This window comes from Clinocottus analis, unplaced genomic scaffold, assembly GCF_023055335.1.
Source record: "Clinocottus analis isolate CAN_PGR_092001 unplaced genomic scaffold, fCliAna1.0.p SCAF_1, whole genome shotgun sequence".
Classification (NCBI taxonomy): Eukaryota; Metazoa; Chordata; class Actinopteri; order Perciformes; family Cottidae; genus Clinocottus; species Clinocottus analis.
In genome coordinates, this window is record NW_027175820.1 from 6,396,337 (window position 1) to 6,419,847 (window position 23,511).

The 23,511-nt window shown below is 41.0% G+C and overlaps 3 protein-coding genes across 3 annotated transcripts; 2 read left to right on the forward strand and 1 right to left on the reverse strand.

The window, feature by feature from the left end:
• Positions 1-136: 136 nt before the first annotated feature.
• LOC137784582 (NLR family CARD domain-containing protein 3-like) lies at positions 137-12,452 on the reverse strand. Its single transcript, XM_068575368.1, has 10 exons — positions 12,379-12,452; positions 12,177-12,293; positions 11,872-11,988; positions 11,055-11,130; positions 7,902-8,130; positions 4,689-6,495; positions 4,431-4,604; positions 4,063-4,230; positions 2,560-2,606; positions 137-928 (listed from the first exon to the last, which is right to left on the reverse strand). The coding sequence occupies exons 1-10, from the start codon at positions 12,450-12,452 to the stop codon at positions 345-347; spliced, it is 3,393 nt and encodes a 1,130-aa protein (XP_068431469.1). The 3' UTR covers positions 137-344.
• A 654-nt stretch (positions 12,453-13,106) lies between these two features.
• Positions 13,107-19,512, forward strand: LOC137786391 (V-type proton ATPase subunit d 1). The gene is made up of 8 exons (XM_068578254.1): positions 13,107-13,289; positions 14,915-15,086; positions 16,173-16,351; positions 16,661-16,740; positions 16,971-17,048; positions 17,814-17,990; positions 18,081-18,158; positions 18,399-19,512. Exons 1-8 carry the CDS (start codon positions 13,163-13,165, stop codon positions 18,558-18,560), a joined length of 1,053 nt encoding a protein of 350 aa, XP_068434355.1. The 5' UTR covers positions 13,107-13,162; the 3' UTR covers positions 18,561-19,512.
• Positions 19,513-20,220: 708 nt separating this feature from the next.
• Positions 20,221-23,272, forward strand: foxr1 (forkhead box R1). The gene is made up of 7 exons (XM_068575381.1): positions 20,221-20,341; positions 20,458-20,550; positions 20,851-21,059; positions 21,794-21,862; positions 22,694-22,821; positions 22,896-23,128; positions 23,244-23,272. The coding sequence occupies exons 1-7, from the start codon at positions 20,221-20,223 to the stop codon at positions 23,270-23,272; spliced, it is 882 nt and encodes a 293-aa protein (XP_068431482.1).
• Positions 23,273-23,511: the final 239 nt, after the last annotated feature.

Here is a 23,511-nt window from a genome sequence, read left to right on the forward strand (position 1 = left end):
CAACAGAAGCTCCTGAAGATTTAAAGCTGTAGCATGCAAAAATCCAACAATGTTTTCCCATAAAACAAGTAACTGACCAGAATGATTTATTGTAATCTGCTCACGTCTGCCTTTTGAAGCATGTCGGAGAACTAAAGTGGCCTGCGTTTCCAGCAATAGTCGCCACAATCATAAAAAAAAACCGTTGCATTTTTTGCAGTTAGAGTCGTTCGGGGCTTTCTTACAAAACACGCTTCATTCTCATCAGAAACAACCATAAAAGATTTGAGGCTGCTACCAGGTGCTTTGTCAGGACTGTAGTCTTTCTTCCCCAGTTTGGGAACGCTCTTAACAGGAAGACACATTTATTCTTCCATCTGTGACAGAACAATGAAGGATGTTGAGAATTTTGAGTCGGTCTCGAGCTCACGTAATCGTCCGAACCCAAACGCAGGGTAGAGGGGTTCGGTGAAGGTGTCTTGGAAGGTGTAGAGATGGATCTGTTTGGCCGAAGAGACAACGGAGGGGAGCAGGTAGAAGGATACGGTGCCGGCAGTCCAGTCCAGATACACTGCAACTCGGTTGGAGTCAGACCGCGGGACAATGGGTACGTCTTTTGGCTCGTTGTTGTGCCAGGCCGTGTAACTGGAAGTGGAGCACAACAGACTCCAGGACCGATCGTTCCATCCAATGCAGCAGTCGTCACTGTCTCCTCTCCTGTTCATTCCTCTGTACGTCACTCCTATATGAACCCTCCCTTTCCACCGGACCTCCCAGTAGCAACGCCCAGTCAGACCTTGTGTGCACATCAGCTGTTTCCAGATCTTAAATCTCTCCAGGTGATCGGGATACGGCTGCTTCTCTTTCACCACCACCACTCGCCTGTTGTCGTCTGACAGTGAGAGGTTTCGGTGTACCGTGTTGGGGTCCAGAGAAAGATCACGGAAATCTAATGGAGGACAGAAGACACAAAAACACAGCGTTAAGGTGACGGTCCTTTGAAATCACTGATGCAGCTCCCAATGTTGATTGAAAACGACATTGTTTAGATGTTGATGCCACTCGCTTCTGAATTGTATGGGTACAAATGTAACTTGTATATTACCTTCGGACAGCACCAGTCTTCATGCTAAGCTAATTCTTCTTGTTGTAGCTTTAGATTTACCATACACACATTGGAGGTAAATTTAAATCTCATCTTATTCTCGGCAAGAAAGGGATCTTGTTCACGTGAGGTTTTAGCCCTTAGGAATCTACGAACGTGGATCCACATTATACAATGCTTACGTTTTGTAAATATTCATTTCATCACGATAATTCTGCACAAAAATAATAAAAATGTTCTCAAAGCTTCAGTAGAGTTTCCGCTTTTGTCGCAATTAAACGTGTTGAATGACACATCCAGAGAAAATGGCCCGGCTAACAGTTCACTCTGAGCGTAGCTATTTTGGAGTGGATAGAGAGGCTTCAGAGCCTGAAAGAGTTTATTCCTAAAATAAAGACGACAACGGCATTAAAAGGGATCCATTTGAGATTGGTAAGTGTATTTACTGAACTTTGCAATGGCATATTTATGTTAGTAACGGGAGTTAGCTCGCTGCTGCTAACAGGGAGGTAGCGCGAGGTAGCCAACGAGGAGATAGCTAGCTACAGGCCGAACGGTGCTTCTTCAAATATTGTCACTATCTCCGGTAACTTTCTTTCAGTGAACTTAGTACAGCTAGTAGTGTTGGATCTCCGCTACGTGTTTGTAACTATCGATTGTTTGACGTTAGCTTAGCAAGGTTAGCACGTAGCCGTGTTGGACGTTGTCTAAGGTAAAACAACAGGGCACAGTACCTACTCGTTACTACCGTAGCCCTCGTCAGTTTGTTCATGTTGGCAACGTTAGGTGCTGGATCTCTGTTACGTGCTTGGAAAATGGCATGGTTTGTAATCATTACTACCGTAGTGTTAACATTAGCATTCTTAGCTCATGCTATGAGCATAGATGGATCTCTGTTAGCTTAGCAACGTAGCACGTATGTATCTCATGCACTGTCTTCAGCGTAGTCAGAGTTGGATCTCCATTAGGTGTCGGTGTGAAATCATTCTAACTTGTAGTAATTTATTTTTCAGAGGATTCACAGCTATAAGGGTCCAGAGGACAACAGGCAACTTGTCCAACTCTGCCTGCGAACAGATCACCACTGCAGGCCACAGCACATCATCCCACTATATAATAATAAGTTTGAATTTAGACATTTATTTACATGTGTCTACCATTTTATTCATATATGGCACTGCTTTTGTTAACCTAATATCTTTGGTAAAACAATTTCTAGCAACAAAACAAAATTGAGATTCTTTTTTTTTTTTTTTAGGGCCATTTTATTACTTTACACTTGTCTAACTCACAATGGTGCCTCATTTTATAGAGCTGAGATTGTTCTGCAATTTTTTATGTAAAACACATGAGTTTCCATCATATGCAAGTGCCTTTAATCGTGAATTTAAGATATTATGGAAAATCAAGAAAATGATCCCTGACTTCAGAGGGTTTATCAAGTAGATCAGTGACACTAGAAGAGTTTAACTTACACCGAAGAGGTCGTGGTTTCAGGCGATGCTTTCCACAATGATCAATTCTGTGGAAGAGGTAGAGAATTTCTGAATAGCAGAGGAGGATGAATCAAAACAGATGCTACGTTTGCTTTCACACCTGTAGTTGTGTTCATTTGGTTTGGACCAAGGAAAAAGAAGTAGGGCTGGGCACGCCAATCCAATAACAATGACAATGATTGGATCATGCGTTAACAGCATGTTGTTTTTTTTAGCATTGGGAGGGGCTTAACTCTGCCGCACACAGGTACTGCACTTTTAAATGGATATTTTTATTTTAAACCTCTACCACACGGCGTAGTTAATAAAAGCAAAGCTATTTGTAACCACTGTAAACTGTAATGATCTTATCAACGGAGTAAAACGAGCCTGAAGTATCTTAAAGGCAATACACAGCATTGATGCAGCCAACCAGCGTCATTAGAATCAAAGCTAATGACGGCGCACATGAGCCTCAAGACGCACTGTTGTCAGAAGAATACACTTTGGGGGAGTGCTGATACCATTTTTTTTCTCCATTCAAAATTGACCGCGAAGACCGTAGCTTTAGCCGTTAAACACCGCACTATGCGACTTCCATTTCAACTCTGTTTTTCGCCTTGCAACAAAAAGAACAAAATTGATTGACCGTTTCTAACTTTATAAGACATATTGAGTTACTCACAGTGTTCATGATATAGATGAACTGTGGGTGCTGCTTCACATGCTTTGACAGTTATCAAAACAAAAGACAGACATTTTGCAGAAACGTGCGCGGAACATATTATTCATGTTGCGCAGAAGTAGAATGTTTCGTATGAAGTTAGGACAATCAGCACGAAGTGCATAAATATGATGCTGCTGCGAGACATCTGCTGATCGAACACGTCCCCTGCGTCACGCACACTCTCCAAAGCTCTTTGTCTATGCAGAACAGTGCGTTTCACAATGTCCTGTCAGCCAAATGCAGAACAGTTGTGGCCCTTCTGAATTAGAACAGCAATAAAACTGAACATGAAGAAAAGGAGTGGCTTGTCCCTTTAACAGGGACCCTGACTACTGAACAGACTGTTGTTCTCAGATACGAGACAAATGTTCTGGTACCTGTTCAGAAAAAAAAGAAAACAGATGTATAACTGTTGTTAAATTGCTGTTGTTAAGTGCCTTTTTTATTGTTCCGATAACATTAACTTCAAAATAAAAGTGTGCAATACACTAGTTTTTTATTTATCATTGAAGCATAAGGAAACCCAATAAGTTATGCAGACTGACAGGTAATTTGTTGATTGGACAGTCCAATCTGCGCCAGATTGAACTTGGAAGCGGATCGAGAGACACCTTTTTAGTCTCGGTTTGGTTATTTGGGCCTCATCTTTGTTTCATTGACAGCTTTTACACCAGTCCAAATGAATCGTACTTTCCGAGCAGTTTAGGCGTGAAAGCACATGCACAAATATACAACTACCATGATGTATCTGCACAATAAAATAATCAATATTGTACTTGAGTGTTTCCAGTTTCCAGCTGGGGTCATCTACTCCAGCAAACAGTCGTGTGGAGTTTTCAGGATGGTTGAAGCTCAGGTCCAGTTCTCTCAAATGGGAGGGGTTGGACGTGAGAGCTGAAGCCAGAAAGGTACAGCCTTTCTTTGTGACCTGACAGCCCGAAAGCCTGCAAAAACATATGCAAAGCTTTATAATGAATTTCACCTTCATTTAATCAATAAGTCCAACCCTGCAACAATCTGCTTGGAAATGTCATGCATCCTCTTACGCTGGCCGGTCTACCTTAGGAGACAAGACTTGAATAATGTGAATGTGAATAATAGTTGTTAACCGCTTTACATGTTCAACTAATCAACAAAGACTGACCTGAGAACCTCTAGTCTGCAGAGTGGACTCTTGAGTCCATCTGAGAGCAGCTTTACGCCCAAATCCTGCAGGTCATTGTTACTCATGTCCACCTCTCTCAGACTACAGTTCTTGGTGATGAAAACTGAGGCCAGAGCTTCACAGCTTTTCTGTGAGAGGTTACAGCTACTCAGCCTGAAGAAGAAAAAGTAGTTAGATTTTGCCCCAGAAATTAGAGGTTTTAACACATTTAATGATTCCATGTATCAGTACACCTACAGGGCTGTTTTGGATGCTTTGACCACTGGCAGCAGCTTCAGAAAACCCTCCTCTGAAGCTGAGAATTTACTCAGATCAAACACGTCTAGATGCTTTTGTGATGACAGCAGGATGAAGACGAGCGCTGACCACTGAGAGGAAGAGAGTTTGTTTCCCAGGAGACATCCGGATCTCAGATACTGTTGGATCTCATCCACTAGAGAACGGTCGTCCAACTCATTCAAACAGTGGAACAAATTGATGCTCTTCTCTGGAGATGGACTGTCCTTGATCTTCTTCTTGATGTGCTGCACTAACGTCTTCTTGACTTCGTGTTTACTTCCAGTCATCTTCAGCAGGCCTCGTAGGAGAGTCTGATTGCTCTTCAGTGAAAGACCCAGGAGGAAGCGGACGAACAAGTCCAAGTGTCCATTTGAACTCTTCAAAGCTTTGTTCACTGCCCTCTGGCAGAGATGGCTAATGTGGATGTCTCGTTGTAATGGTGCAAGCCGTACTGAGTTGAACCGGCTTCTTTTTCCCAGTAGATTGATACCGGTGTTGACGAACATCAGGAAGACATAAAGCGCAGCCAGAAACTCCTGAACGCTCAGATGGACAAAGCAGAATACCTTTTCCTGGCTCAGCCCATGCTCGTCTTTGAGGATCTCCGTGAATAGTCCAGAGTGTACGGAGGCAGCTTCTAGCTCAATGCCACACTCTCTTAGGTCTGCTTCATAGAAGATGAGCTTTCCTTTCTCCAGTTGCTCGAAAGCCAGTTTTCCCAGAGTGAGGACGGTCTTCTTGGTCTCTGTGTTCCAGATGCGATCGGCCGCCGCACTGCCGTGATACTTTGCGTTTTGTTGTTTAGTCTGAACCACCAGGAAGTGGATGTACACCTCCGTCAGGGTCTTGGGCAGCTCTGCCTTTTCTTTGATTCTCAACACGTGGTCCAGGACCGTTGCCGTGATCCAGCAGAAGACCGGGATGTGACACATGTTGTGGAGGCTTCGCGACGCCTCAACGTGGGAGATGAGTCTGCTGGCGTGGTCATCATCCATGAATCTCTTCCTGAAGTACTCATCCTTCTGCAAGTCACTGAACCCTCTCACCTCCGTCACCATGTCAACACATTCAGGAGGGATCTGATTGGCTGCTGCAGGTCTTGTGGTTATCCAGAGACGAGCAAATGGAAGCAGGTTACCTCTGATAAGGTTTGTCAGCAGCACATCCACCGAGGTGGACTCTGTAACGTCAGTCAGGATCTTGTTGTTGTGGAAGTCCAGAGGAAGTCGACACTCGTCCAGCCCATCAAAGATGAACAAAACCTGCAACTTTTCAAACCTACAGATTCCTGCTTCTTTGGTTTCAGTAAAGTGTTGATGAAGAAGTTCCACCAAACTGTATTTTTTTGCACTGAGCAAATTGAGCTCTCGGAAAGAGAAGGGAAAGACGAACTGTATATTACTTTCAGCCTTGTCTTCAGCCCAGTCCAGGATGTACTTCTGTGTTAGGACTGTTTTCCCAATGCCGGCCACTCCCTTTGTAACTAGAGTTCTGACTGCTGCATCTTTGCCAGGTAAAGGTTTAAATATATCCTCACATTTAATTGTTGTTTCTGAACATGATGTTTTTTGGGACGCTGCTTCTATCTGTCTGACCTCGTGTTGATCATTGACCTCTCCACTCTCTGCCTCTGTGATGTAGAGTGTTGTGTAAATCTGATTCAGAAGTGTTGGGTTTCCTGCTTTGGCAATTCCTTCAAACAAACTCTGAAACTTGTCCTTCAGTTTAGATTTAAGTTTACGTTGGCCAATCGCAGCATGCGTTTCTGAGGAAGTGACATAATAGATGGTCAATGGATGTTGCAGTAAATACTCATGAGACATTTTGATACATTGCATACATTCTTTAAAACTCTGATTCTGCTAATCACAAATTACCTTAATTTGGATGAATGATGCAAAAATGAAAACTACTTTATTCAGGAATTCAATCCAGCATTATCAACAACCTCACACTTTGAACAACTTATTCAGACATTAGGCTAATGTTGGTTAAGATCTGGAGTTCATAGATTGTTGTGTGATTGTGGTTTTTGAATGAAAAGTCTACTTGTGTTTCATATAAATCTGCATGAATTATTGGAATATATAATCATTACTATATGAATTATTAGAATGTATACTCATTACTATATGAATTATTGGAAGGTATAATCATTACTATATCATGGACATTGTGTAACTAATGTTGTATCAGAGAAGGAAGTTCTCTTGTCTGCTGTAGAGAGAAAAAAGAGAAAAGTCATCTTGTGTGCATTTAGTATGTGGCCGATTCCCACGCTCGCTCTGAGTGGCTAGAAGATTGATGAGGTAGCTTGTCCACGCTTGAGACTCATGGTTGCAAGATGGCCAACACTTGGCCAAGGAACTGCTGATGAAGCATTTTTCCAGTTCATAGGAAACTGGACTCAATCAAATCCCTTTTGGCATTTAATGATGATAGTTGGCCTGGGATAGTTTACATGTAGACACTCTCTGAAATTCGACTAACCTTTGTATGCCTATGTAACCTTTGTAAGGAAAATCATATATATATATATATATATATATATATATATATATATATATATATATATATATATGATTTTATAAAGTGCAAAAACAAAGTGTAAGAGCAAAATAAAACCACAGTTTTACAACTTGTAAGCTGGGACCAAACTTTTAAAGAACTTTAGTTTCCTTTAAAGATGTGATACGTCTTCCCTTGTCCTGAAAAGTGTGATTTTGGAGTTGAGGACCGAAGTAGCCAAATTATCTTACGGTAAGAAGCCTGGGCTGAAAAGGTGTAGTGTGTCTTCAAAAAGCAGTGGATTAAAAATAGGTATCAAAATGGTAAAGCCATTATATCTATTTGATTCATAAGGGTTGGTAAAGAGGTATAACCTACCTAGAGGACACACAGTAGAAATAACTGAAAACACTTAGCAAATACAAATACTCTCATATAAAATCCTAACGATACAACTGCGGGGTGATTATATTAAAATCGGGCAGTGTCATCATTCGCTCCAAAGATCCCTGAGATAATACACAGTGACCACCGGGTTGGGTGCAGAGTCTGTTCCTCCCTAAATCTTCCTCCCTCTCCTCAACCCAGGTACTCTGTATACGTTTAAAGATCTATTAGAAAAAGACCTATATTTTCAGTATGCAATTCATAAAAGCATCTTACTGCTCTGCAGGGAGTCCGCCAGCTGCTTTTCCTCCATGTTTCTGAGGAAGTTCAGCGAGAGTTTCAGAATCGCTTCTCTGTTGCTGTTTCTCTGCTCTTCATCTTTATCGCCCACAACTTTATCATCTTCTTCCAACCCCTTAAGGAATTGTGGATCTTCTGGATCCAAAACCTTCTTGAGCTTCTTGAGCTCGTTCTTCACAAAAGTCACAATGTTTTCTTCAAGATGCTGTAAAAGTAAAAAGTATAATTTAAAATGTTCTCAATGATAGAAACATTCATACACACCTGACTCTAAAGGATGTACACTGCAAAAAAGGAATTTCAAGAAAGTTTTTTAAAAAAGCCTTGTATCAAGAAAATAAGTCTTATTTTTTCCCCAAAAAGAATATTAATCTTGTCAAGCATGTTTTGGTGAGAAAATTATCTAATTTTAAGAAAGTATGCCTTACTTTTTCTTGATAAGATATATCAGCTAATTTTGAGCTAGAATGAACCAGAAACACAGTATAACAATGTTTTACAATAAAACCCAGTGCAGTGACAAGATTATTTGCCTTATTTTAAGAGTAAGACTATTTGCACAACTTCTCAATTCAAGAATGTCATGAAACAAGGACAATTAAAGTTGTATTATTATTATTATTATTTTCATTGCAGGGCAGAACCTGCTGCTTCATATCTAACATATTAAGATGACAGCAGACTGGTCTATACAACACAAAACATAATACAAATAACCATGCTGAATAAAAACTGCAGGGCCCATAAACAAAACAAAATGAAAAAATGGCCAAAACAATATGACCCTTGACTCAATTGCATCTCGAATCACAAAAGAACATGCAGTATCCTGCAGCATCGGCATCTGACTGCTCGATGATTGTTCATCTGTTTTATAGGGGCAACTGTGGCTCAGTGGTTAGCGAGCCCGTCTTTCTTATTTTAAGAAATCTTGTCAAGGAAAAAAAGCTTACCCCATTGGCAGATTTCTTTTGCTTAATATAGGATGATATGATTGAATATAAGAATGTTTTGCTTCTTTCTAGAAGGGCTGTTTTTGCAGTGTAACATGAGGAATGTTTTGACATTAATCTTTATCTTATCAAACCTTTTCCTCTGACTCGTTGCTATACCCAGACCCAGATCCATCAAGCTGTCCGAGCTACGTTATAATGGAGCCTACACTATTATTAACTTCACTCCCTGCACATCATATTTATTCATCTAATTTTTGTCAAAACAATTAAGGGATTTCAGATAGAATATTCAGGATGACAAACTGCTTCAGCAGTGAAAACAGGTCAAACAGATAAAGACAGAAGCTCAAGCTACAGATCATACGTGAACCACCACATCGCCTGGTGATCAAGACAGAAGACAATGACATTAAGGAGGTAATGACAGACTGAACATGGACAAAAGAAGGAGTGGTTTGTCCCTCACATGCACCCGTACAACTGAACAGTACCTGTTCAGAAAAAAAGAAAAAATATTTATAAACTATTTATGTGTGTATGTCAACTTGCTGTTGCTCCAGAGTGCTGTTATATTGTTCTGATAACATTTTATTAAAATAAAAGTGTGCAATACACTAGTTTTTATTTCATTATTGAATTTGGCGCATAATGTGATTAATCGCAGAAAAATCATGTGATTAATCAGTTAATTTTTTTTCAACTTTGCCCAGCCCTAATATATATATAGTGAGTGCTTTCCATATTAAAAGCTTTACAAAAACATAAAATGTGAGCTATATGTATATATGTGTGTGTGTATATATATATATATATATATATATATATATATATATATATATATATATATATATATATATATACACACACACATATATACATATAGCTCACATTTTATGTCATAACCTCCCCTTATTGAAGTTCAACAAAGACCATTTTAATGATGGTGTTTTACCAAAGTCCAGCCATTATAAAGGATATTGAATAATTATCAACCTTTTATACATATTATACATATGGATGCATTTGCTGTCATCTCTTTAAACCCCTATAGCTATTGCAGGCTTGTGGTCATTTTCGGCAGGTCGCGTGGTTGCGAGTTGCTTACAGTGTTGATTTGTGCGGTCAGAAAAAGAAAAAAAAGCTCATTGCTGAAAAAAAATAGAGGGAACATTGGTCAGGAGGTCATGACATATGAGAAATATGGAGCAGATTGCATAATGTACATAATGAGTTCAAACAACTTCCATTTTCATGGAATATGGTGTCTCTTTGGCGCTGCTCTACGCTCACATAGTTCAATATTTTTAAGCCTTTGACACAGAACATAAATAAATGTATTTCACCATTCAGAATTTCAGGAATTCCAGGGGTCCGCCTCCATTTTTTGTCGAGCAAACCCACCCGGACATGTGTACAATTGCAAGTCAATCGGTGATAGTTGGCAAAGATGGATCGCTTTTACATCCAAAGGGGGCGCTATTGAGCTAATTCTTTTTGACTTTTGCCCAACACCCAAATCAGATTGGCATGTTCGTCAAGTCAGATAGGTGTGGAAATTTTGAATGGTGTAGGTTAAGCCCAATCACCTCTTTTCCCTACGGAAAGGGTGCAAATAACGTGAATAATAATAACAAATTATAATAAACATTTGCATTTCAATAGGTCCTTCGCTCTGACTACGTCAGTGCTTGGGCACTAATAATAACAAACATTTGCATTTCAAAAGGTCCTCCGCTCTGACTACGTCAGTGCTCGGGCCCTAATTATTCAATAAAGATAAATGTTTATTTATTATTTCAACTGTTGCCCTGACTGCAGTTGTTGTTCATCACCTGACTGAATACATCTGCCAGCTCATGTGACACCTGCAGTGGATGTTATAACTATTGTGTATGAGTGTGTCACATTGGCAGATAAGCCATCTACAGCTCAGCCAACGTGTGAGCCACGTCTGACTATCACAATGTGCTCGAACAGGTTTGACTGCATGTGGTTTTCTAGACTGAAGATGGTTCTGACAGTGCCAAAAATAGAAAAACAACAGCAGTTGATCTAGAAAGTGTGTGAAAGTGTGTTTTCAAATCAAACAGAAATAACAGCATTAATTAGCAGCAATGTCCATATGAAATCACAGCGTACTATTTCAGATCCCAAAGATTCAATGTTTCCTTACCACAAAAACAGAGTCCAGGTTATGGTGCTTCAGCTCAGGCCGTTCACTCAGAACCTCTGATCTCTTCCTGTGAGGCCTGTGGACCCAGAAAACACAAGGCACACACACACACACACACACACACACACACACACACACACACACACACACACACACACACACACAGACACAGACACAGACACACACATAATTGTAGGAGGGAATGAACGTTGGTTTCTCTGAGGAATGTTGACTGAATGCCAGGTACCTTCCAGTAACCGACGACAAACATAATACAGCTTTTTCCTTGAAGTCACATGAATGAAGAATTCAAAATGTACGACATACTGCCGACTACATTAATTATTAAGTATGTCTGAAAGTAGTTCATTTCAATTATTTTTATTTAAATTAAAATGATAGAAAATATGTATTACGAGTATTATATAATGTCATACGTGTATCGCAGTTTTTCTTCATTTACAGGTGAATGAGGTAAAACATTTGAACTAAAAGATAAATCACCATAAAATGTCCCCAGTTTATTTTTCTTATTACAACTTGTCTGAGAATGTATGTTTTTTTTTAATATAAAATTAAGGAATTATGGTATAAAATATTTGCTAATATGTTCATTTTAATTTACAGAAAACTGAACCGTGGAGAAACCCGCAGGTTTAACAATGTTTGTTTCATTTTGTTGACATATTGGAGACAAAGATCTTTGCAGGGGGACTTCTGAATAGCTCAGTGTATCTCTCCAAAAATCCGGAGACTTACCTGAATCAGGTAAAATACAGATCAACTGTTATAACACACTCATGCCTTAAATTCTCACCCTGGCTCCACAGTCGGCTCTTCATTCTTGAAGTTAATAGTTTGACTTATTGACCGGCCACTCTTCATGGACACACAGTCTGGTGCAGGTGAGTGAGGCATCTCCTCCGTCACTGAGCTTCAACACAACAGAAATGGTTGCAAACTCACATTAGACATCTGGTTTCTGCCACTTTAGATTTAATCTAATAAACAAACTATCAAACCGTAGACTGCCCTCGGAGCAGCTTGACTTCTTCGTCCTCTTATTTATCATGTGTTAAACAGATCTTACACGTTGCAACTAATTGTGCTTCAAATTCTTACCTTGGCTCAACACTTGGCTCTTTTTTCTCGAAGTTAATTGGCTTCCACATTGACCGACTTTTCTTCAGGGACACACAGCTGGGTCCACTTGAATTTGGTCTCTCCTGCTTCACGGAGCTTTGACACAACACAGAGATAACACGTGGATTTTAGAGCCCTGAGAAGACAAGCGGTCATAAACAGTCGTTGAAGTTGACCTCACCTCTCGTCTCCGGTCTGGCTGTCCTGCCGCTCAGAGGCCGAGACGCCGTCGTCCTTCTCCTCAGACACGTTCATGTTTCAGTGTAATTCCTTCACAGACACGAGCATCGCAGCTCCTTTAACCCTCAAGGGATAGGATCACAGTTCGTCTCAATAATGACATTTCATTCGTGGGTTAAGATTCTTACCTGCTGCACTCACATTGTTCGACACACTGAAGAAAAGACTCTTCATTCCCTGTCTGCCCCTGAGGTTTTGTGTGTGTCTGATTTCCTGTCCCGTCCTCTTTACTTTATTAAGACATAACCTTACTAGTCCAACCTGTTTGTTAAGGCTAGATGATAAACAATGAGCCTTGTAGATGCAGAACACATTGTCGATAATCATCATGGACTTACATAAGCACATGAGACATCTTTTAGTTTAATACAAAACAATTCAGCAGTGACATTAAAGTATGCACCCTAAACCTTTATGAAGGAAGTATTATGCATATTCATTTATATATGTACAGCAGATGTACATGATTGTATATGATTGCAGATGTACATGATTGTATATGTGTGTATATATGTGTGTGTATATATATATATATATATATATATATATATATATATATATATATATATATATATATGTATATGCCATCCTCACACGCGCGCGCACCATCCTCACACGAGCGCGCACACACGCACGCGCATGAGAAGTTGACAGGTCAGATGACGGTCACGTGCTGCAGTCAGCTGACTCTAACGCTCAACAGACGGATCTGACGGTCAGCCAGGATGCCTTTCTCCGAGCTCTACTTCAACGTTGATAACGGCTACCTCGAGGGGCTGGTCCGGGGGTTCAAAGCCGGAATATTGTCCCAGGCGGATTACTTAAACCTGGTTCAATGTGAGACTCTGGAAGGTGAGCTAAAACAGAGGCCAGCTAACGGCTAACTCAAGCTAACCGTAGCCGTCAGTCAGAGACCTAGCTAGCTCGATAACGTCGCTTTAAATCACACCAGTTACTGTCACATCCTGATGGGCACTTCTGCTGACAGTCTCGAAGCTGCACGTCCACACGAAGCGACTAAATGTCCAATAACAAGCGAGATCGGTTTTGTTTTAAAGCTCGAAATCCTCTAAATCCTAGCTCCGTACAGCTAACGTAACCGGTGTTACAATTTAACAGGCCACCGTGTTAACTGGCGACTTTCAGTTCTTAAAAATAGGAAGAGAACACCTAAGCTACCTGCACTTGTGAATGCCGCAATGTTTAATTTGTATATTATATTTACGAAGTATGTGAAAAGGGTTGACACTGTATTTAAAAAAATATTATTATTTCTTTATTTGTCGTAACCACGAAAACGACATTCATTCGTCCAAAGTCTCCGGTTAACACGGTCGCTTGTTAAACCGTAACACCGGCTGAAACGTTTTTTTTTTCAGAGAAAGCGAAATTAAAAGATATATATATACACACACACACACACACACACACACACACACAGGTAAAATAACACTTCATGTCAAACATTGTATCATGTCATCAATGGATTATAATTATTATTACATATATTAGTTAAGTTGATGTGTTTAATCTGCAATCAAAATCTCCCATATTCAATGTACTGAAGTAGAACTAGAAAGTAGAAAACAATGCAAATACTCAAGGCAAGTACAAGTATGAATTGTACTGTTAAATAGTAAGTAAATGTACTTGTTTGCTTTCCAGCACTTCATCACTGTGGACCATTTACCAAACTATATTTATATTGGCTATATTTATTCCTGTACAGCATCAACATTTAAATAATGAAAAATAAGATTGATAATCACAATAGACGTTCTCTTTAAGTTTTACTTTTCTTACAGATACGTAGAGTATTTAAAGGTTCAAGTCAGTATTTGTATTTGTCCAGGTTTGTTCCTGCAAAATGTAGAAAAGAAAAACGCACAAATAAAAATGAGATAATCCAAGATATTAAGCATATGATAATGTAAATAGTGCAGAATATATAAATAATTATAAAATGTAAACTATTAAATATAATAGTGTCTGGTACAGTAGTGATACAAATGAATAAACTTCACTATTGATGTTTAAGATCAGATGGATATGCAAACAGCAGTGTAAACAGTTGTAAACAGGAAGGAGAATAAAGGTAAAGGTACCGGTGATGAGCAGTTCAGCAGTCATGTGACCTGCGGGGATTTATTGTATCGTTGCCGTTATCATGCAGATTCATATGAGCGTTATGCTGGACACACAAAACAATGATATAATATAATACAATATTGTTTTTTTTAAATGAAAACAGAAAAGAGAAATCAAACTGCAGTGTTCACCTTGAAAGTCTCTGATCTCTGAGCTGCTGACTTATACGGACACCGCCATGGTGTACATTGAGGAAGTATTTTTTTTTTTTTTATCTCTGCTGTACTCTAAAACAGTTCAAATAAACTTGATCTACTGGGTCAGGGAACAAGCTGTGCGTGGAGAAGTTATGACATTCTAGACATTATAAATCAGGCTTTTCTACACAGATCTGAAGCTCCACCTGCAGAGCACCGACTATGGCAGCTTCCTGGCCAACGAGGCGTCTCCGCTCACCGTGTCTGTCATTGACGACAAGCTGAAGGAGAAGATGGTGGTGGAGTTCCGCCACATGAGGAACCAGTCGTATGAGCCGCTGGCCAGCTTCATGGACTTCATCACGTAAGAACTGTGACACCACACGGAAACATTCTCTTGTGTGGATGTAGAGCTGCAGTAAATGTATATTGCTCATATTTAATTCAGCTGTACGCCGCTTGATGGTTCCAACTCTTTTAAGTGAGTGATGTTTGCACAAGGACTTTAAGGTTTTAATGTATTTTGCACCATAACATCATGTTAAAAAAGGTCCTGCACTTTAAATACATCGACGAAGGTTTCCACACAACAACCTTTGACTGTGAGTGTGAATTTTTTAAAGTGCTCATCGACTCTAATGTCCGGAATGTTAAGAAAACATTCATTTTAAATAATTTTGTGGTAACAAAACATCACCACTTTCCTAGTTGGCTTTCCAATTTATTTCAATTGCTAATCCATGAGAGTGATTATTCAGTCACCTTTTCTTTGTTTTATTGTGGTACACACCTGCTAGCAGGGACTGTTTTTGAAACTCAGTGGTGCATTCAAGTGTCCCCCGACATCTGAGAACTGATGCTCTAAAGCTATGAGTTTTGACTTTGGAGAGAAAAAGGAAGTGAGAAGCAGAAGACATGAGAAAACATGAATACAATTAAAATAATGTGTGTCTTGTGTTAAATGAAATTCTGCTGTCCAGTCGTCCTTCAGTGTCCTTAAATGCACCACCAGGGACCAGTTTCAAAGCGGTTCCTGCCTGTAGGTCCCATGTAATGGCACTGAAATGTACACATTTTATAATATTTCTTACACACTAAATTAAAGGTGTTAGTGTTAGTTTGTCATATTTTTTAGGCTTTAGAGTTCCTGTCTGTGTGTTGTCTTGTTTTATAATCTGTACTAAAATGGAACAGATAAAAATCTAAAGTGTTGATTTAAGCTTAAAAAAAAATTGGCTGTGATGTACAGTATTTAAAAAACCCTATATGATCATTTTCAACGAACAAAAGAATATTGATTTCATTTGATTGGAAAATTCAATGTAACATTTAGCATTCCAATACCGAGCATAAAACTGGTGTTTTATAGCGGTTGCCGATTTTGGGGATTTTATCATTTCTAAAATATACAGCCTTCTGCTGACCGTTTCCTCCCGCCTCATGTCTTCAGGTACAGCTACATGATCGACAACGTCATCCTGCTGATCACCGGCACGCTCCACCAGCGGGCCATTTCCGAGCTGGTGCCCAAGTGCCACCCGCTGGGCAGCTTCGAGCAGATGGAGGCGGTGAACATCGCTCAGACGCCCGCCGAGCTGTACAACGCCATCCTGGTGGACACGCCCCTGGGTGTGTAACCCGCCCATTTAAAGGGGCGGGGCTGTCAGTCTACACTTCTTGTATGTCTTTAATCAAACGGAGACTCTTGGTTTCTAAAGACGTAATTCATGAGGTTATGAGCATTAGCTGAGTTGGTGTTAGTGGCTGGTTCAGATTCTCGGGTTCTCTCAAGTAAAAACTGCTGTTTTTGTGAATGGAGACGTCTGTGGCTTCGAAGGTCACCATGCGGAATCTGACTCAAGGAATCTCCTACAGCAGAACAGCAGATGGCGCCAAAAGCTGTTAAGTTTTGACATCAAGCTTTTTTTTTTTTTCCAGCGGCGTTCTTCCAGGACTGCATATCTGAGCAGGACTTGGACGAGATGAACATCGAAATAATTCGTAACACGCTTTACAAGGTAAAGAGCGTCATGGTTATAATCATACTTATTATTGGGAGTGCTTAAAGAAAAGCGTGGAACCAGATACATTACATTACATTTTACAATGATTAGAGATCTAAATGTAATATACAAGATAAAGATATTGAAAGTTTTGCCGATACAAATTTAAATGAATGTTATTGAGCTGCAACTCTTCAGTTGGTGTCTTTATTCATCACTGAGTTCCTCTCCTCCCGTCCTCTCAGGCGTACCTGGAGGCGTTCTACAAGTTCTGCTCCAACCTTGGAGGAACCACGGCCGACACCATGTGCCCCATTCTGGAGGTGAGTGTCCGCCCTCGACGTCTGCAGGTAACGTTGTGATGGCACGCGGAGATGGATTAAAAGGGTAACCAATGAAAGATGACCACTGAGATAATTGTTGAGCTGCAAATTTGTTTTAAAGATTACAGAACTTATTGTGTCTCTGCCCAAGAAACACTATTCGTAAACATACAAGAATAATGAACCAATGTTGATTATTTTGTGAGGGAAAAACAAAAACATTAACAAAAAAAGCAATAGGAGCATCGATGAGAGTATGTGGCATGAGTCCTTAAAACAAACATGTGAATTTCTTTTACAAAAATTTGAAAACATCGAAATCTATGAATTCAACACTCGGGTAATTTGTCCAGAAGTGTAGCCAATGTTGGAAAAAAGTAGTGGAGGTGCCACCTGATGTTTATATTAACATATACAACTACTTTCATCCTCTCCTCTCCTGCTGTTTTTTACAACACTTGTTTGAGTGAACTGTTTATTTTTTATAATGAAATGGTTTTGATGAAATATCACAATTTTAAGCTTTAGTTTCATTTGCGTTTTCTGATGCAAGAGTTGGTCACACACAATGAGTTTGAGGACCAGCGTAAAGAGGAAGATCTGACAATTTATCACAGCTTTTAGCCAAGATGAACAATTAAGTTTTGAGTACTGTTGAAAGAAAATGTGCTATTCCATCCCTCCGGTGGGTTTCGGGGTTCAGAGGCTTAAGGTGGACTGACCTTTTTAAGGAGGACCAGCTAATACTTTTATTATTCTGTGCAGTTCGAAGCCGACAGGAGAGCCTTCATCATCACCATCAACTCGTTTGGCACCGAGCTGTCCAAGGAAGACCGCGCCAAACTCTTCCCCCACTGCGGCAAACTTTACCCAGAAGGCCTGGCTCAACTGGCGCGAGCAGACGACTACGATCAGGTCAAGATTGTAGCCGATTTCTATCCGGTAAGATCGAGACCCGCTGACTGACTTCCTGTTTGTCTCTCAAAGTGTCTTATCACCACCAACGCGTCACCGTGTCTGTTGTGTCTGCAGGAGTACAAGCTGCTGTTTGAGGGAGCCGGCAGCAACCCGGGAGACAAAACCCTGGAGGATCGTTTCTTTGAGCACGAGGTCTCTCTCTCTCTCTCTCTCTCTCTCTCTCTCTCTCTCTCTCACACACACACCTACACACACACACACACACACACACACACACACACACACACACACACACACACCGCCCCCTTGTGATAATCCCTTGATTGGTTGCAATATTGTCTGTATGAATTGCAATAAGCTAACTTAGACCGCCGTTGGGAGTGCGGTGTTGTGGTGTTTGCGCGCTTCTCATTCTCCTCTTTCTGCTTGCAGGTGAAGCTGAACAAGCTGGCCTTCCTCAATCAGTTCCACTTCAGCGTCTTTTACGCATACGTGAAGCTGAAGGAGCAGGAGTGCCGGAACATCGTGTGGATCGCCGAGTGCATCGCCCAGCGGCACCGCGCCAAAATTGACAACTATATTCCCATCTTTTAAACCTTCTCTTCTTATTCTTCCTCCCTCCGTCATCATTTCAACGTGTCGCCTCGGTGTTAAACGTTCTGCCGGTTTGATGCTAAATCTTCTGCATTCCTCACTTGCAGGTGATTGATTTTTGAGTTGTGTTCAGGCTCTTTTATTGTCTTTAGCTGTAGAAGAGTCCCGGAGAGATTTCAGTGGTTACTGCTTGTTTTGATCAATTCGGCTCATTTGACTACCAAACGCTCCGATTGTCTAAACTATGACGCTCGCTGTGTTGTTGTTGTTGTTTCGCGGCGCGTCCTGTTGAGACATCGGCTGACAATACACAAGAAGAAGAATTTGCAAGTTACTCGCCGCCGTCCAGCAGGCTAAACAACCAGAATCTTGTCTTTTTTGTTTTGCTTTTTGAGATCACGTAACGCTGCAGCGTGCTGGATGTGTTTTTGGGAGATCTTTTGCTGCCGAAAAAAATCTACAAAGCCGCCGAAAATCAGATACTTAACGCAACCATTAAAAACATTCTTCTGCTCGTCATCATCTCCAAGTTCTATGCCACCTGTATTTATTTCTGTTTCTGTGCTCCTCTCTGTCAGCATGTCTGGTCATTACTGTAGCCCCTGCCCCTAAATAACCCCCTAATCTACCGAGTGACGTGTGTTTAAGCCCCGCCTGATTTGCTGCATTAACTAGATCGTTATTAAATATGAAAAAAGTATCCAGCGGCCGAGCAGCGGCGCCCCGTCCTCACCGCCCGAGTTTGATTGAATGAGGTGAAATCTTGTGAGTGTACGACCAAATAAATGTTTAAACTATACAAAGATATATAGATATTTAATGATTACTATGATTTTGTTTACTCATGTTGTAAAAAAAAAAAGAAATATTTGTTTTTCTGTTTTGATCTGTTTCTTACTTGTGGAATGTGAACTGTAAATGTGACAGAAAAAAATAAACGGACTAAACTGAACCCAAAATTCATTTTTACTTTTTATGCTAAACGTTTTGTTAAGTTTCAGTTATGAAATAACAAAGACTAAAGTTTATTATGTTTTATTTGTCTTTGTTATCAAATTTGTGGACAGAGTGGGAGAGGAGTCTGAATTTAAAGGTCAAAGGTCACTGTGACTTCACAGCTCAATAAATCATCTGCTAGTCATCACCATTTCACACAAACGTCTCGCAGGATAAAATGATGAAGGGGTGGTTCTGGTGATGTGACCTTGAGGACGTTGTATTTCATCATTCCAGAGCAGTTTTGCTCCAGTTTATTCAAACTGCAGAATTAGTATTATACATTTATTTGAGTCCAACACGGCTGCAGCATTAAACCTGACGAGTTGTGCTGACTGAACCCTACAGACTGAACCCTACAGGCCTCAACCCTACAGACTGAACCCTACAGGCCTCAACCCTACAGACTGAACCCTACAGGCCTCAACCCTGCAGACTGAACCCTACACTGAACCCTAAAGGCCTCAACCCTGCAGACTGAACCCTACAGGCCTCAACCCTGCAGACTGAACCCTACAGGCTTCAACCCTACATACTGAACCCTGCAGGCCTAAACCCTCCAGGCTTAATCAAGACCAATCAGCCTGCTGAGCTCCAGCTGTGGAAACAGGTGTCTGCAGGCTTCAAGGGAGCCAGAGAGCTTCCCAAATGAGCTTAATACACGATGAGCTTCATGCTGAAGACCAGACCCGGACTCTCGGCCCTGCACTGCTCCGTGGGGCTGACGGACTGGGACATGGACAAGGAGCTGAAACTGGCCACCACCACGGACCAGTTTTATCACGGTGACAGATTTCACTCTTGATCGTCCTCCTGGGATGATTGTCCTTCACTCCCAATGGCACAGAAAACCACATATGTTCGTGTTAAAACAGAGAGTGTGTGTGTTTTTGTGTGTCAGACGACAAACTAAACGATCAGTATGTGGTCCAGAGGCCGTCTGCAAGAGCCTCAAGAAGAAAGGATGACTTCATTTGGTACGATAAGACGTCAGGTGAGCTGATGGGAGGATTTAATTTATTTTTCAGAAAGACTTGTAGCTTCACACATTGCCTGACCCGTCACCAAATGCCGCAGATCTTCTCTAAGAAAGTATCCTTTGTTATTCCACTTGAGGAAATTGGTCCTTAGTAGTGAGACACCCGGGAAGCAACTCAGGGTTCAGTGACTTACTCCAGGACACTTCAACATGCAAACTAGGGCGAGACCGGGGATTGAACCGGCTACCTTGTGGTTTCAGGACGACCGCGCACCCCATGGCTACAGACATCTTTGTTCTTCTTCTGTCCTTCAGACACTTTCGTGAAGCCCAACCTGTGGCTGCTGGTGAACCCCAGCATCGCCTGCCCTCTCCAGTGTGGGGAAACCTCAGCCGGTCCTCAGAGAGTCTGCGACCTGACTGCGGAAATGCAACCGACCCGGCTGGGCCTCGCAGAGACCCAGAGAAAAACCCACGTGTCTGGCCTCCATGGACTACAGCCAGAGTACACGGTACGGTACTATGCACATTATTATTATTATTATTATTATTATTATTATTATTATTATTATTATTATTATTATTATTATTATTATTATTATTACTACCTCCTCTAGTTGCCCTCTGGATATCAATGCTTTACCTTAGTACCAACTAAACATGCAGCGCTTAGCAGTTTTGTTTTTGAAAAGATGAAATACACAGTGCTGTGATTTATTATAGAATATTATAAAGTTTAGTTCATCAACTTACACTATATTTAATTTTAAATAAACGTGTGTGTGTGTATATATAATAAATTTCACGTACCCCCTGGAGTGCCTTCACGTAGCCCTGTTTGAGAACCACGAGACTAAGCTTTCACAAATTTTAAAACTGTTATGTACAGTTACATCCTCAACATCAAAAGATGTATTGGTCATTTAAAAGAAGATGCAAGGTAATCATATTCTCAGGGCAAATCTACCTTTTTGATAGTACAACTAACTCTCACGCATCAGTGATGTAACCCAACAGTTTTATTTACAGTCAGATCATTTTTAAAAAGTATAAAAATAGAGGCGTTTAATGGCACTTTGGGCTGCTTGTAGTTTTTCTGTGGAAGGGCCTCTTTATATATGTCGTACACGAGGACGTCACAGGTGATGAAAGATCGTTCCAGTGATACTCATTGAGATGTGAGCTCCGAATACCACAAATATTTACACAGGAGGTTTTGCACTGACTGTTGGGGTTTCTGAATGTCTTCGACTGTTAGATGATGAATGAAGACATCTCTAGTCGACCAGCGAAGAACAGGCGCAAGGGGAGAACATCGACGTCCTGGGTGAGAACTCTGATCCAGTTCCTCAAGGGCGATGTCAGCAACGCTGCAATCATCTGTTTTAAAGGGCACACTTTATTTTACAAAGTTATCTGCCTGTTTTCATCTGTTCTCTTTTTTTTCTGGTTCAAACTTGGCTTTGTGACTAACTCTAGAAATCAAATATGAAGAAACTCAGAAAGACCTGATGGAAGTGCTCATCTTTTTTGAGCTACTGTGAAGAATGTTTAACTGGTCCTGAACCAGTCTCAAGTGTAGTCCTGGTCCTCTATAGACCTTAATGTAGACCTGGTCCTGTTTGTAAACCACAATGTAGACCTCAATGTTGTCCTGGTAGACCTCCATTAGAGAGAAGATGATCTGGTTCTTCTTAAAGATCCTCATCGGCGCCACTGGGTCGGATTCTGGTGAAACCAGATGACATCATGCACGTTCACCAGAACCTCCTTCAGCTCAGACTCTAGCGTAGCCTCTACCAGAGACCAGTCCACTGTGGACAGACCCAGGATGTATTGCTGGACCCGCTGGATGGAAGCGGGCATAGGAGAACTAGAACCAGGAGAGGGGTGGACTGTAAAATGAGAGGTTTTCCAAAGGGACCTTGGTGCTCAGAAACACTACTACTTTAGTCCACAAGAGGCACCAGAACCAAAACAACATAAGAGTTCCGTGTAGGATCTTTAACTTTGCTTGTTGCTTATTTAGTCCATGTTATCAATAAGATCTTTAGAAATGATTACATACGTCTTCATGTGTGCTCTCTGAGTTGTTTAAAACGATTACCCTATAGAGGAACAAATCTTTTTTTTTTTAAATTATGTTCTGCCTGCTTAGGACAATAAGACCCTGAAGCCTGGGTCCTGGCCTCGTCCACCTGTGAACTACTGCATCCTCATTGCCTTGGCGCTGAAGAGCAGCCTCACCGGGAGCCTCAAAGTCCAGCAGATTTACAACTTCATCAGGTCGGAGCTTCACCAGGTTTTTGTCGCTACTAAAGCCCCAGTCTCAAGGTAATAATCTGTAATGTCTCCTCCAGAGAACACTTCCCCTTCTTCCAGACGGCTCCAGACGGCTGGAAGAACACCATCCGGCACAACCTCTGCTTCAACAGCAGCTTCCGAAAGACCTGCAACCAGCTGTGCCGCGACGGCAAGAGGAAGTCGTGCTTCTGGCACCTGACGCTGGATGGCCACCGCCGGCTGAAGGATGAGATCTGCACGCTGACGGGAGAATCCTTCAAGCAGCTGCAGAGGAGCATGGCCCAGCCGGGTGAGCAGTAGGGGTGGGACAATTTTGTGTGTGTGTGTGTGTTTGCAGCAACATGGGACAAACTGACAAACTCAGCTTACGTGTATCAATAAACTGTTTTCTTCTTGTTTTTCAGATGCGATTCAGAGTTTACTCGCGCTGTGACTGCATCTATAAAAAGGCATCAAAGAGTTCCAATCAATGTGAAATTCAACTTTGCATGCTGACTGTTTCTTTTCTGTTATGCTAAATATTATTTATTAATTTATTATTTCGATTTTGCTTACGAGGAAAAAGTGTGGATATTTGAACAATGTAGTCAGTGACGTTTAAACATTGCTAACTTCAGTCAAAAAGAAAAGAATTGTATTGATGATCGAGGTTGACTAAATGTGATTTCTTTT

Coding starts and splice junctions, on each gene's coding strand:
- LOC137784582 (XM_068575368.1), bottom strand. CDS start 12,452: ATGAACGTGTCTGAGGAGAAGGACGACGGCGTCTCGGCCTCTGAGCGG. Junction 6,496..7,901: donor GGCGGACTCCCTGCAGAGCA/GTAAGATGCTTT, acceptor TCACTTCCTCAG/AAACGCATGCTGCGATTGGC. Junction 4,605..4,688: donor AAAGCATCCAAAACAGCCCT/GTAGGTGTACTG, acceptor TTTCTTCTTCAG/GCTGAGTAGCTGTAACCTCT.
- LOC137786391 (XM_068578254.1), top strand. CDS start 13,163: ATGCCTTTCTCCGAGCTCTACTTCAACGTTGATAACGGCTACCTCGAG. Junction 16,352..16,660: donor CCTGGTGGACACGCCCCTGG/GTGTGTAACCCG, acceptor TTTTTTTTCCAG/CGGCGTTCTTCCAGGACTGC. Junction 16,741..16,970: donor TTCGTAACACGCTTTACAAG/GTAAAGAGCGTC, acceptor CCGTCCTCTCAG/GCGTACCTGGAGGCGTTCTA.
- foxr1 (XM_068575381.1), top strand. CDS start 20,221: ATGAGCTTCATGCTGAAGACCAGACCCGGACTCTCGGCCCTGCACTGC. Junction 20,342..20,457: donor CACGGACCAGTTTTATCACG/GTGACAGATTTC, acceptor TTTGTGTGTCAG/ACGACAAACTAAACGATCAG. Junction 21,863..22,693: donor GGAGAACATCGACGTCCTGG/GTGAGAACTCTG, acceptor CTGCCTGCTTAG/GACAATAAGACCCTGAAGCC.